We start from the raw sequence: 14,168 nt of genomic DNA, 5'->3' as shown, positions 1-14,168 counted from the left end.
TGCAACTATCAATGCATATCACAAAGTTCCCAATGAAATAAATAAGATAAAAAAATCAAATGAATCAATCAGAAAATAGGATAAGTTAAACAAATACACAATAAGGGAAACAGCATAGATATTGCTTAAGCAGACACACTTTTTCACCTCACACATTCTTCAAATGGATGTTATCACATTTTACATTCTTCTGTGTGTCAGCACTGGCCATGCCAGAAAATAGTAGAAAAGAGGTGATAAGGAACATGAGGTGAAGAGAATTTCCAGCCCTATCCATTCAATGTCATTTGTTACTGGTCTCAAAACAGAACAGAAATCACTACGGGTATAACAACACAAACTAAACTGGATGCTTTAGAGCTTGATGAAAATTATTAAACAAAATAACCAGAAAGTGTTAAATTCATTTAGGAAATATATAACAAACCATACAAAACATTTTAGAATTTGTATTTCAAACTTTGAGTTCTTTTACTGGTTTTACAAAAGTAACATCTGTCTGTTTAGCAAATAGCAAAATACTGATGACCTCCTGTCAAAATGTCCACATTATTTGTTTTAAATTCATACATAGACAGACAGATATATCTTTATTTGTTCATACAGGAACAATAATCCTCTTTAATAAAATCCCTGTGTGCGTCTTCTGGTGAATTGCGCATGCGCGGGGCACTCTTTAATAAAGGACATCATTGCTGGCGAAAGTGCTGATTGGGTACTCGCGGCCGCGCGCATAAAATCCATTGCTGGGGAGACGCCACACATACAATAATCAGCTGCACACCAGCACAGATTAAAATACTTGCTGGGGAACTGCACAGTACTTGCTGGAGAGACGCCACAGCCACGATTATCAGTGCACGCCACACATTACATCAGTTCCTGGGGAGACTCTGCTGATTGCCCACTGTTGTGACAGAAAATTAAACGCATATTACGGACAAGGCGGAAGTACAGGGAAGGGCGGAATGAGTGGCAAAGTCACCGGCCTCTAGCAGATGCTTCAAAGGCCGCCTGACGCGTCACACAAGACAGAGAGGGCGGGCCCAATAAAATATCGCGCAGCCGATCCAATCGGATTTCGGTAAATGACGTAACACCTAAAACATAAGGCATGAAAAATCCAATCGGGTACTGAGATGCGGAGACCAGCTTCCCCAAAGAGGTAGGATTAGTGTTTGTTGTTGTGCAAGTGTTCACTCTGAGGATGTCAGATTTGAGATTAAGAAGCTTGGCCCGGTAAAGTGTAAAGTGTCAGTTGTTGAAGGGGTTTTCCTAAATATACGAATTTTCATGATATTACAATAGGATGTCTTTTAAAAGTAGATTTATTTTCGCGCACATAAAATCCGTTGCTGGGGAGACGCCACACATACAATAATCAGCTCCACGGCAGCACAGATTAAAATACTTGCTGGGGAACTGCACAGTACTTGCTGGAGAGACGCCACAGCAAGCTAAAATAAAGAGAGGCAGGATAGGAAATCTTCAAACAGACACAACACATCAATCAACAGTCATAGAGGAGAGGATAAATGTAATATTATTTATACTTACTGTATTGTCATATAAGTTTCTATTTTATTTTTATTATTATTTTACTTTAGGCTTCTTGCAATAATATTTTTGACAAAAAAAAATTAGGACAAGAAACAGAATGAGGTCAAGGTCCCTTGCCATTTAATATAGACTGTTCCTACTAATGTTTATGCACTACTGTTCTAGCGTCCGTTATTCTAACAGGCTTAATGTCTAGTAATAATAATATTATATTATGACAATCCTTCTCAAACCTCTCTCAAATAAACACTGACTAAACAATGACTAAAAAGAAAGAAAACCTCTGACTTAGCTATTTCAGTCCCAGGGAACCATTATGCAGGCACATTGCCATTGGTATAATGGAGGCCCAGTCATGTTTCTTGACAACACTTTTGCTGAATAATTAATTGCCTGAAAGTATTCAGTGTTAGTGTGTCAGAGAGAGGATATACAGCTTAGTTCATAATGGCAGTTTTGTTTTCATTCTCTCCTTGACTACTACCCCAAGGGGGCCGAGAATGTGTCCCATAACTGAGCCTGCCTTAATTTTATTTTATTTTTTAAAAACCAAAACATTATAGTTGTATGCTATGTCACACAAGTGCACATGGGAGACAGTTTATAGGCACAAATAGTGTTATTCATCAGCCAGACCGGGGGAGGGTACTCTCACCTGATCCTCTCTCCTCTTATCCCTCTGTAGCACAGCCGAATACCCTGCATCTCAAAGACATCACCATCGGTCCACCCACTGTTGACATTACTTCAGGCCAATCCTGATGACATCATTCCCTTTACCCAAAAATCCCCTTCCTGCCACATCAGTTCCTGTCATGCTGCCCTGACTGCACCTCTTCCTGCTACCCACCATATTTATAGAGTAGTCTGAACTTGTTAGTCAGTTAAATTGTGAACTCCACTCCTGTAAAGATGTGTTTCTTTTCTTTGCTGATTATCAGTAGTATACGGGGAGGCCATCCCCAAAACGTTTCCTGTCTGCTGTCTAATTTTTTTTTTAATCACAGCTGCTTAATCAAACAAGGTCTAATAACTTAATAGATACAAACATTTGAATACAAAAGAGAAAATCAACAAAAAAAAATAAAAAGCAAAATAAAACAAAATTCAACCTCTAAGCCTGACCTTCTAATTAGTTTGTTGATTCTGTGACCTTTCTTGAAGTGATATTAGTGGCCCAGCCCACCACAGCATAGAAAATCCCACTGGCCCCATTGGCCATCAGAGAGTTGTAGAATATGTGGAGAATGTCACTACATACCTTAAAGGAATGCAGTCTCCTAAGGAAAAAGAGCATGCTCTACCCTTTCTTATATAGTTCCTTTCTGTTACAGGATCAGTCCAATCTGTCATTGATGTGGACCCCCAAGTACTGTAGCAATGCACCACCTCTACACCCACTCCCTAGAAAGTGACTGGGGTAGAGTCTCCTTGGTAAAGCAAAAGTCAATAACCAATTACTTGTTTTTTGCTGATGCTAACTAAGTTGCAGACAATTCTTTCTGCACCAAGAAACAAAGTTTTCCACCTGACTTCTATACTCTGTCTCGTCCCCATTATTAAAGCATCCCATAAGTGCAGAATTATTAGAATTAAATCATTAAAGCGTTAAATCACAACGTGAACAGAGGCCAAAGAACTTAAATCATTTCCATGTGATCTGGCTCATATATTTATGACCTCCTGATAAAATACCTTTATTTTTCGTAGATTTTATTGGTAAAACATATACATGAACTGCTGACACTCCTATATTTAAACTCCTTTGTGTGAAAAACCCTATTTCATATCACCACTTCAGGTGCTGCAGACAGGATTTTAGACATAAAGATCAACTTTACATGATACTGGTACAAAATAAACCTCCAATCAACTTCATGGCTGAGTAACAGGAAAACAGCAACAGAAAAGAGTTCATCAATTTCTTTTTAAAATTTCTTAATGCAATTCATGGTCATGAAGACTAAAGCTCAACAGCAGATGAATAGAAAAACTGGAACCAAACCTGGATGGGTTGCCAGTTCAACTAGACACTCAGGTTTTATCAATTATTTGGTACAGATACTAAATGGTGTGTCTAAAACTAGAAGATATGCAATATGAAAAAGATGTAGGAGTCTCAGTGGACTCATCACTAATACTCAAACAGTATAAAAAAATAAAATCAAACACAGATACAATATAAAACTACAAAAAGGGTACATAGCATCATTCATAGAAACAAAATAACAGCACTGGTTAGCTGATGACACACAATGCACCTATCCATAAAACATAAAGGTGCTGTTGAATGGTGTGTATGTTTGTGTTTGCAATTTACAAAACTGAAAAATTAATTATCTATTGGCCTACATTTCCAACGAAGAGCAACAAGTACTGGACTAGGACATTTTGGTTTCTTAAAATGTGAAATACTATGGTTGATTCACAGATGATTAAGCAAACTACAAGAAAAGAAATAATTACACTCTGGCTATAATAAAATAAAAAAAAATTATCCATACCTGGAATAAAGATGCTTTGCTTTTTGGTAGAACAGTGGTTACTTAACATCTGTCTACTCGTGCTCTTCCAAACTATTTGTGTATAACAAGATATTTCTAACTTGAAATCTAAAAACCTGCCAATGCTTACAAAAAAATAAAGTGTTTTTACAATGTCAAAACATCCAGCAAATATTAAGCATATTTAAAAAATAAACAAAATTATTAACTATTTACTTTAGGTACTATTACAGCATTTATTCACAGCTATAAAATATGGTAGTCTAAACAGCTTTTTGTAAGCGTACAGCTTCAGCACAGATCTCAAACTGTCTGTATGACATCTCATTGTGGATGGATGAATGAACCTGTTCCAGTTCTTCTAGTCCAGTATCTTGTACCATCTAATATCATCTATTTTGCTTATCGCAAATGTTTTGTGTTTCGTAATGAGAACATCTCACCATTAACTACTGTTGGCAACCCCTGTATGTCCTGGAAAGACACTCTCTCTCTCGGTTGTTTCTTCTCAAAACCCCCTTTTTAAAAGATTTCATTCTCCCAATGCTACCTATACTTATTCCGGTTTTTCTGCTATCTAAGCTGCACAACTTTAATCTTCTACCTCTTGAAATGAAACACAATGCAGCTGTTATATTATGGTGGTTGTTTCACTGAAACTACTCCTCTTCTTTGCCCTTTCTCCATTGTATTAATGTTGAGAGTCAATTCCAAAATTTTGTTTTGACTTTCTAGTCCCTGCACACCTCTGCTCCACATTTTATCATGTGTATGGCATTTCATAATGTTCTTACATGACAAATCAGTTGTTTTTTACCCTATCCATCGACCATCTCTCCTCTCACCAGATGAGCTTAAAAATATGCAGTTTTTCTACACTTTCTCCCAAGCTGTGGCAATAGTTTCCCATGACCATGCAAACTGTTGAGAATCTACTGATATGCAGGTATCTATTGAAGCTGTACTTTTAGGATTTCTACTCCTACCATTATCTTACACTGGCTCTATTCACTGTTAACTATCAGTACTTTTGTTATAGTATTAGTTTATCATGTAGACTAACCTCAGTACTAAACTTGCCTGTTAATATTAAATGTCTTGCAAAACAGCAAAATACATTGACTACATAGTGACTTTTTACATTCCCTAAATATGATGTATGTATCTATGTACATATATATATATATATTTGTATAAATAAAAAAAAAACTACTGTGGCAGGGGGAAAATTTTCACCTCGTATTTTCAGAGCATTTATACATTTTAGGAATCTCCTAACACAATTTGACCACTGTTAGAGTGAAACATTGTAGGTTTTTGTGCCTGGATTCAAGTCCATGAACACAATACCTTAAAATCAGATTACTGATTTTTGGCATAGTTATTAACAGTTATTAAGTAAATTCTGGAATCCTATTGATTTTTTGTATATTAAGTTGTTATGAAAAGATAATTGCTTTGTGCTTTTAATGCACATTTGTGCCCCAATTGCAATAGGATCTGAGAGGGAGAAGTTTTTTTTTAATCAAAATATGTTGTCCTGCAATAGTTTGCTACTCAAATCACAGTTTTAGCTAAGGAAAGTCAAGTGTCTGCAAAATAAAATTTAACACTAACAGTAATTATGTATTATTGGATAGTGTTACAAGAAAGATAACCTTCCATTGCATTAAGGTGTAGGATAAATTGATTCTTACGATGCTAAGGTCTAAATGATTGATTAAAAGGCAAAATTTGTTTGATTTATTTTGCAAAACTATCAATGGAAAACTAGGATAATTCAAGAAGTTTAAAAACAAGAATGGATGATTGACTGAAACACAATAATTACTCAAAATAAACTAGAAAGATGCAAAGCTTGCCATACAGCTATGGAAATTTTCTTTCCTTTTAATTTGTATTTCATTTTCATATTACATTTGCACTGTACTTCCACCTAAACACTTACAATTCAGTTAAGTAAATGTACCACAAACTCATGTGACTTTAAATTGTACAATGACCAATAAACATTTATTTTCTGATCCCCTTCCTTACTTTTTTTTTTAAACATTCTTTATAAATGATTTCATAGATGATTATGAAATAAGTTTGTATCGTTAACCAAGACCTGGAATAAGGCAAATGTGTTTCCTAACATTCAAAGAGGGATTGTGTGTTATTTTCAGGTCTACTTTGTAATTTCAACTGCTCTAAAATGCATAGATTTTTAGTTATCAAACTGAGCATTTGCTTTAATACTGCTTTCCAATGCAAAATTCTATTTGCCTGTCTTAACTTTACAAGTAGCTCTTCTGCACTACTAACTACAGCTTCATTCAGATTAGCACTCATCAGTGATCCCACACAACAACATGGCTCAGATTGCACTTGCTAATTTGGGGTGGCAGAGAATAAACGGTTACTAAAGTTGAGTGAAAGGTGGGGATTTGCAAGACAATTAAGTGTACATGAAAGAAATGGTTCTTTTTAATAAACAAACAGAAGCAACTATACACTAGGGCTGCTTGACTATATCACAAAAAAGCACCATTCCTACTAGCTACAACTTAGTGAAGTGTAACACAATGTTACATGCCATTGGAACCTATCAGCAGCAGAAGTATTTCTTTTAAATATGTCATCTGCAGGGTTGGACTGGACAAACAGGTTCAGTTTTTTATCTCCAGGTTTGTTGAATGAAGTGTGCTAGAAAAATTATTACCAAAACAGTAAATATATACATTCTCAGAATATAATAAGAGATTTTTTTATGAATGACAGAAGTGAAGGCAACTGGAGCTGTGCCAGACATTAGTTATTTAACAAGAATAAACTGACTTAATATGAGTAAATGAAGGTGTAAAGGGTTATTACTGTCAGGTGTACGTGTGCAGGAGTAGTTGCATGTTAGAGGCAACTATGACCATGAACTGTGCAGCGTGAGCAAACCCCAAACATCACAACAACATTCTCAAACACACTTAATCAGAATTTAGGTTCAACAGGTGTCAGAAAATACCTCAACCGCACCTGGTACAAAATAGGAAACACTGGGCAGGGTGCCAATCCACAGCAGGGCCAGTTTGGAATTGACAAATACCCTGTGCACTCATTATGGGAAGGTAGGAGTAAAACTGGAGTATAACCTATGAAACACTAACAGCACACAAAGTTCACAAAGAAAACAAATGGCTGTGGACCTCAAATTAAGGATGCTGGATGTTTGTGGAAGGAGTCATAAGCACTATGTCACCAAACTACTCAGTTCAGATATGATTTTAAAAAGAACTTGTCAATGCAACCTCAATATATCCTCAGCTGATTCTCTTCCAAGAATTACCTTTTTGTTCACTGGAACGGATGCTTCTTGATGAGACATAAATAAACATTTTACTGCGCACATGCGAGGTAATTTCCTATTGTACACTGACAACAATTACCCAAGGGGACAAACATCGTACTTGGAGAGAATCAAAATAATTAAGTGTGTATAGCTTCAAGCAGCGGAGAGTGCATGGGGACCAAATTCAGGCATTGATAAGGTTGCTCCTGCAATAATCTTTGAATTTAACAGTGAATCATATGCTCGAGGACACCAGAGGAAATTAAGGGGAAGTGCATTTAGGACTGAAGTCAGGATGCACTTCTTTACACAAAGAGTAGTGGGAATCTGGAACAAACTACTGAGACATGTAGTTAAAGCAGTAAACTTGACAACCTTTAAGAAATATTTGGAGCAGATACTGGGGCAGTTAAGCAAACAAGCTTGATGGACTGAATGGTCTCCTCTCGTTTGTTAGATTTCTTATGTTTATTCCCATCTGGAATGAGTCTCATAAGACCCAGATGGGCAAAGTTAACACATACAGACTTACTACCAGGCTCTGGTGTTAGAATGAATACAGAAAGTTTGGATTATGGCCCAATCAATTATACAAGGACCTCACATTCTGGAAACATGCTAATGGAATAAACTGCAGTCACAATGTCTTTAAAAACACAGAATAGTTTGATTTTTTTGCCATACTGATACGTTTTTTCTTAACGGCAACGGATGAGTATTTTACAGCCTTCATTGGCTGCTCTTAGGTAATCAAGTCTGGTCTTCAAGGAAGACATTATCAAATTAGGTTCTAGTCTAATCCAAAGTCCACTGAAAATGTCATAGGATCTATGTGAATTCAAAACCTCTCTCTCTCAGACACACGGCAGCAGACCAAATCATGCCCAAAGCCCATTCAAATGCACTATGTGGTGTACACTACCACAAAATAAATTATGGTTTACTTTACCTGATCTGTTGATGTCACTGCTCATATTATGAATTAAAATGATTGCTGCCTAATGTCCTCATAATAATTTGAAAAAAGCAGAGGGTCTCTGTGGCAACCATAAATATTTTCCATAAGATGTTTGAAATGAGAGTAATAAAAAAAAGACTGAATTTAGAGTAAGCTGTCTTAATTCTAGGTGTTCATAAGAAATGTAATTATTTACTTTCAAGTTGAATTACATGATAAACAAGAATAGTTGTGTCAAATATTTGAAATATTGTGCTTTGATTTAAATGTTTAAAGTTTAAATATTCTCAACTGTAATAGAAATTTATCACATTTCACTCTCAGAGGATCATAGAGGGCTAGATCCTTAGTAAAGGATCAAAAATAAAGTTAGATTTTATGTTTAAAATCTGCCATTTTTAACCTTCTGGGAGTAGCTCTTAGAAGGCTTGAACCACCAGTAAAGATCAAATAGCAGACAATAAAGATCTATCGATCTATCTATCTATAATCAACTTCGAAATAACATAAAACGACACTCCACGTGCCTACAGTACTGATCCCCATTTTTTTCCAGTTTTTTGAAAAGGAGTAACTTTGACCCCTCATATCCTATTGGGGTGAACACCTGTTGATGGCCGATATGGCATGCCCAACTTCAAGTCCTTCTGATCATTTTTTGCTGAACATGCCTATTGCTTTACTCTTTATCATAATAGTGTCATTTCCTGCACAAAATATGTCCCAAAATTGCCTACATTATAGGTGTTTTCAGGCACAGATGGCCAAAAATGGGGGGGGAAAAGCTTGCCTTCCTACATTACTAGACATCAAGGCTAGCTGAACGGTATATCATATGGATGGGTTTTCTAGTACCAGTGAGTCAGAAGGCCCCACACAAAAAAAAAACACAAACAAGTGATTTCAAAGTGCTCATAAGTAATTCTTAGGCGCACAATAACAATCAGAAACGTCAGGCACCCCATCCAGGTTTGTTCTGGTCCCTACCACCCAGGATTAGGCGTGTTGTCATATGAATGGTTGTAAGGATGTGTATCCAGTGTATTATATAAAACATGAATAAATGGAATGAGAGCTAAGTGCTGATCCAAGGAACAAGCCCCACTCTGTTTGATTTGCTTTGCTGGCATGGGCAAATTCCAAACAAAAGCCGAAAGCTCATCCACCAATCATGGACCCATTCTGTACACATTTACGCCTGATGCGTGTTAAGAAATTGACACCATTATTAGCATATGTATGATTTCCTTACTTCCTTCCTTCCACTCCATGACTTGCACGTCACCCCCATACGCGGGAGGGCCTAATTTGCCACCCAAGTCGCCAGCCCCCCTCTCTCCCTCCACCCCCCGTCTCCGTCGAGACGGCACTTACAAGGTACAGGGGCGCGTATATCTTTAAAGAGGCCTCCAGGGCCCCCGCGGTGATCTGCAGCGAGGACAGCGTGCACGACGGACTCCAGGTGTGTCCGATCTCGTAGCAGTTGTGCGGAATGGACTTGCTGAAAGCGGCCATGTTTGCTGAACAGTCTGACAGGCAAGCGAGCACGGGGCCTGCGCCGAGAGAAGCGGGGGAAAGGTCACGGCCGGGGTTACTATAGGACATCGGCTCGGATCGAACGAGACGACGTGGAGGGCAGGCCGGCCGGCCCCCTCGTACACTCAATAGGTGAAGAGAGTGAAGGAGAAAGGCGCTCGAAAACGTCGGCTGCGTCGTTTCCGCCTTATTACAGGATAAAGGCTTTGTCTTCATTCAGTGAGCATTCGCAGGCGTTTAAGACGCGCTTGGCGCTGCACCGCAACGCGATTAGCCCTGACTCTTACGTAAGCGATAACATTTAATGCATGGCATCTTATTACACATTTACTGTATTCTTATCTAAATGTATTGGCATACGTGACATTGACATATTACTACAACAATGTTAAACGCCTTTTATTTTACCTGAATTGTTACCTTCTTTTTAGCAGGTACGAGATGGAATTAAAGAGGCATGACAAATTCTGAGTGGAACCTAAAGATTATATTTTAGCTAAAGAGCTGCTATTAACTACAAAAAGCACAAGGTCACGTTGCCTTAATGGTTAAATGTAGCGTTTGTAGCCCCCCGAGCCGATGACTGATTACAAATAAACTAGAAACCTTGTGCTTTGCAGTTCAAACTGACACCCACTAAAGCGGAGGTTCCCAAGTGTACCACTGTGGCTTTCATTCCAACCAGTTTCACAGGTCAGTGGGCCATTCTTGTATGTCTCATTAATCTATTTGTTTAGCTGGCCTTTGTTCTCTCCATATTCCGCATTCAGAAAAGTGCTATAGTATGGTATTTGCATTACGAAGAAATTCAGAAATATATTTTCTTTGTCACAGTTTTAAACACAACTTTCTTTTACCATTTGTATTTCATTTCACCTTTTTCTATTGAGTTTGCCCCTTAAATTGTATCCATATACTGATATTTAGAGATGGGACAGTGCATACAGAAATGACACTGAATTTTAAAGCAGAACAGCTACTTTAATGTTACATTAATTTGTCTAATTAATAATGTAATGACGTCAAGCAAAATGACACCTTTTATTGGCTAACAACTGATTACAATATGCAAGCTTCCAAGGCAGCTGAAGCCCCTTCTTCAAGCAGGTTATAATCAATTAGCAATAAATTGAAAAGAGGCACAACAAGTTTTGAATAGAACCTACAGGTTGTATTTTGGCTACAGTTCTTATTAACTACAAAAAAAAAAAAACACAAGCCTATTTTGCCTTAATGGTTTGTTGCTGTGTTTATAGCCCACTGTGTCCTCTTCTTTTGGCTGCTTCTGATAGGGGTTGCCACAGCAGATCATCTTCTTACACATCTTTCTCTCCTCTGCATCTTGTTCTGTTATACCCACCACCTGCATGTCCTCTCTCACCACATCCATAAACCTACTTTTAGACCTTCCTCTTGCCTGAGAGCTCTATCGTTAACATCTTTTTCCCAATACATAGCCCACTGAATCTAATTAGTAATAAAAAGCTTAACTAAGTGGACCACAAGTTCAGTCCAGCAGACCTCCTTAACTGCAGGTGTTCAACCCAGCCACCCTTCTTCCCAGTCTTTATTAAACAAGCTGTTATTTCCTATTTTTCTTCCTTTTTTTGTGTCAATTCAGAAATTACAAAATGGTTTTACTAAATTTTTCAGGGAATATAGCCTTCACAAAGTCAAAGTGAACTTTATTGTCATCTCAACCATATACAAGTATACAGATAGACGAAATTACGAAGCTCTGGGTCCACAGTGTAACAACATGACATGCAAATAATAAATTAAAAATAGAATTAAAATTATAAATTAAAAACACAAACAAGACAAGACATTGTGCAAAGATAGGACAAAGAAGTAGCAGCAATATTGATGTGTAAGATATGTAATATAATAAATAATAGATAATACAGAAATTATCAGTGTATGCTAATAGTTGTTTAAGACGTGTAAACAATGACGGATCAGAATGTTTCACAGCAGAAGGATAACAAGAGTGTCAAAATACTTAAGGTCAGTATGAGATTTTCAGTTCTTTTCTACATGCAGGAAAGTGGCTCGCATGTATAAAAGTTCTGTTTTTAGAGGTGGTTGAGGCCGTGTGAAAGGTCCCAGGGGGCAGCCTGGTGTTAAGGAGTCTAACAGCTTGGGGGTAAAAACTCTCCTGCATCCTGGCAGATCTGGCTTTGATGCTGCAGTATCTTCTCTTGGATGGCAGAAGTGTGAAAAGTCCATGTGAGGGGTGTAAGGGGTCCTGCACAATGCTGCAGGCCTTGCGGACACTGCGTTTGTAAAATATGTCCTGTAGTGAAGGGAGGGGCACCCCAGTAATGTTCTCTGCTGACTTCACTATCCTTTGCAGGCGCTTGCAGTCGGATATGTTGCAGTTGCCGTACCAGACAGTGATGCAGCTGGTCAGAACACTCTCAATTGTGCCTCTTTAGAACATGGTGAGGATGGAAGGGGGAAGACTTGCTCGCTTCAGCCGCCTCAGGAAGTGTAGTCTCAGGTGGGCTTTCTTGATTAGTGATGAGGTGTTATGTGTCCACGTAAGTTCCTCAGTTATGTGCACACCGAGGAACTTGGTACTCCTAACAGTCTCCACATCTAAACCGTTGATGCTGAGTGGGATATGGGCAGGACGTGATTTTTTGAAGTCCACGATTATCTCTTTTGTCTTGTCGACATTGAGAGATAGATTGTTGTCTTCACACCATGCGGACAGCCATTCCACCTCATCTCTGTATGCTGTTTCATCATCCCTGCTTATCAGTCCCAGCTCTGTCGTATCATCCCCAAACTTGATGATGTGTTTGATTGGTGTTGTGCGTGGCTGTGCAGTCGTGAGTCAGCAGGGTGAACAGCAGTGGACTAAGCACACAGCCCTGTGGTGCTCCAGTGCTCAGTGTGAAGATGCTGGAAGTGTTGTAGCCCATCCGAACTGATTGGGGCCTCTCTGTCAAGAAGTCCAGGATCCAATTGCAAAGGGTGGTGTTCAGACCCAACCTGCTCAATTTTACAACCAGCTTTGGTGGGATGATTGTGTTGAAGGCAGAGCTAAAGTCTATGAATAGCATCCTGACATATGTGTCTTTTTTATCCAGATGTGTCAGGGAGAGGTGAAGGGCAGAGCATATGGCATCCTCAGTTGACCTGTTTGAGCGGTATGCAAACTGAAGAGGGTCAAGGGAGGCAGGGAAATTAGTCTTTATGTATGACATGACTAACCTTTTCGAAGCACTTCATTATGATTGGCGTGAGTGCAACTGGTCAGTAGTCATTCAGGCATGTCACTGATGACTTCTTCAGCACTGGTATGATGGTGGTCGACTTGAAGCATGCTGGGACTGATGACTGGCTCAGAGATGTGTTGAAGATGTCTGTGAGGACACCAGCCAGTTGACTGGCACATTCTTTGAGCACACGATCAGGTATGTTGTCAGGTCCCGCAGCCTTGCGTGGATTGACTCTGGATAGAGTCCTCTTCACATCAGTTATGGAGAGACAGAGTTACCTGGTCAGTGGAGGGAGGTGTTGCTTTTCTCGCAGGCTCTTTGTTCTGTGCTTCAAACCGTGTGAAGAAGTTGTTCAGCTCATCCAGAAGGGAGGCATCACCATCGCTGCTGTGTGGGTTGGGCTTCCAATAAATAAAAACACATTTGTGTGTGTGACAATAATTATTGTGCTTTTTCTTGTTTTTTAAGATTTGTCTCTTTTTTTATGTCCAGGAAATTTAAGCCTTTCCTTATTAATTAGCTTACAAGTGCATTTTGTACTGAACTAGCTGCTTCCCTTTAGCAGCTAACAAATGTGTCATTTGTAACTTGTGTCTGTACTGCTTTTCGCTAATCGTCAGTATTTGGATACAATTAAGGGACTAAACTCCACAGGAAAAGGTGAATTAAAAAAGGTTAAAGAAAGTTAACATTCACCAATATGGCAAAAAATTTAAATTTGTGAATTTTGTTTATGTGTAAATATACTGGCATATATTTCTAAATGCAAAACAAGGGAAGACAACATCTAATTAAACAATTAGATCACATAGAAGTAAGGCAGAGCCATTTATTTGTGAAACTGGTTGGCCTGAATACCTGCTGCCACAGTGATACCCCAGAACTGAACTTGGAGATCTGTGCTCTAAACCGTATTGCTAGAAAGTGCATGGTACTCTCCAGAGCAAACAGTACAATAGTACAGGCACTATATAATATTGCCTGTTTAAAATGTATCTAGTTTAAAACTTCATAAGTACTTCATGTGTACAATTACAGTTACTTTATTTAAATAT

The 14,168-nt window shown here is 38.4% G+C and overlaps 1 protein-coding gene across 1 annotated transcript in view; it reads right to left on the bottom strand.

The window, feature by feature from the left end:
* Positions 1 to 10,061, bottom strand: part of tmem135 (transmembrane protein 135) — a 481,984-nt gene extending 471,923 nt beyond the window's left edge. The window contains exon 1 of the mRNA XM_028800409.2: positions 9,722 to 10,061. Within this exon, the coding sequence (XP_028656242.1) occupies positions 9,722 to 9,952 (231 nt within the window). The 5' untranslated portion in view covers positions 9,953 to 10,061. The remainder of the gene's footprint in view (positions 1 to 9,721) is intronic.
* Positions 10,062 to 14,168: the final 4,107 nt, after the last annotated feature.

Source organism: Erpetoichthys calabaricus, chromosome 4 (genome assembly GCF_900747795.2).
Source record: "Erpetoichthys calabaricus chromosome 4, fErpCal1.3, whole genome shotgun sequence".
NCBI classification, from domain to species: domain Eukaryota; kingdom Metazoa; phylum Chordata; class Cladistia; order Polypteriformes; family Polypteridae; genus Erpetoichthys; species Erpetoichthys calabaricus.
This window is presented reverse-complemented; position numbering and strand designations above follow the sequence as displayed.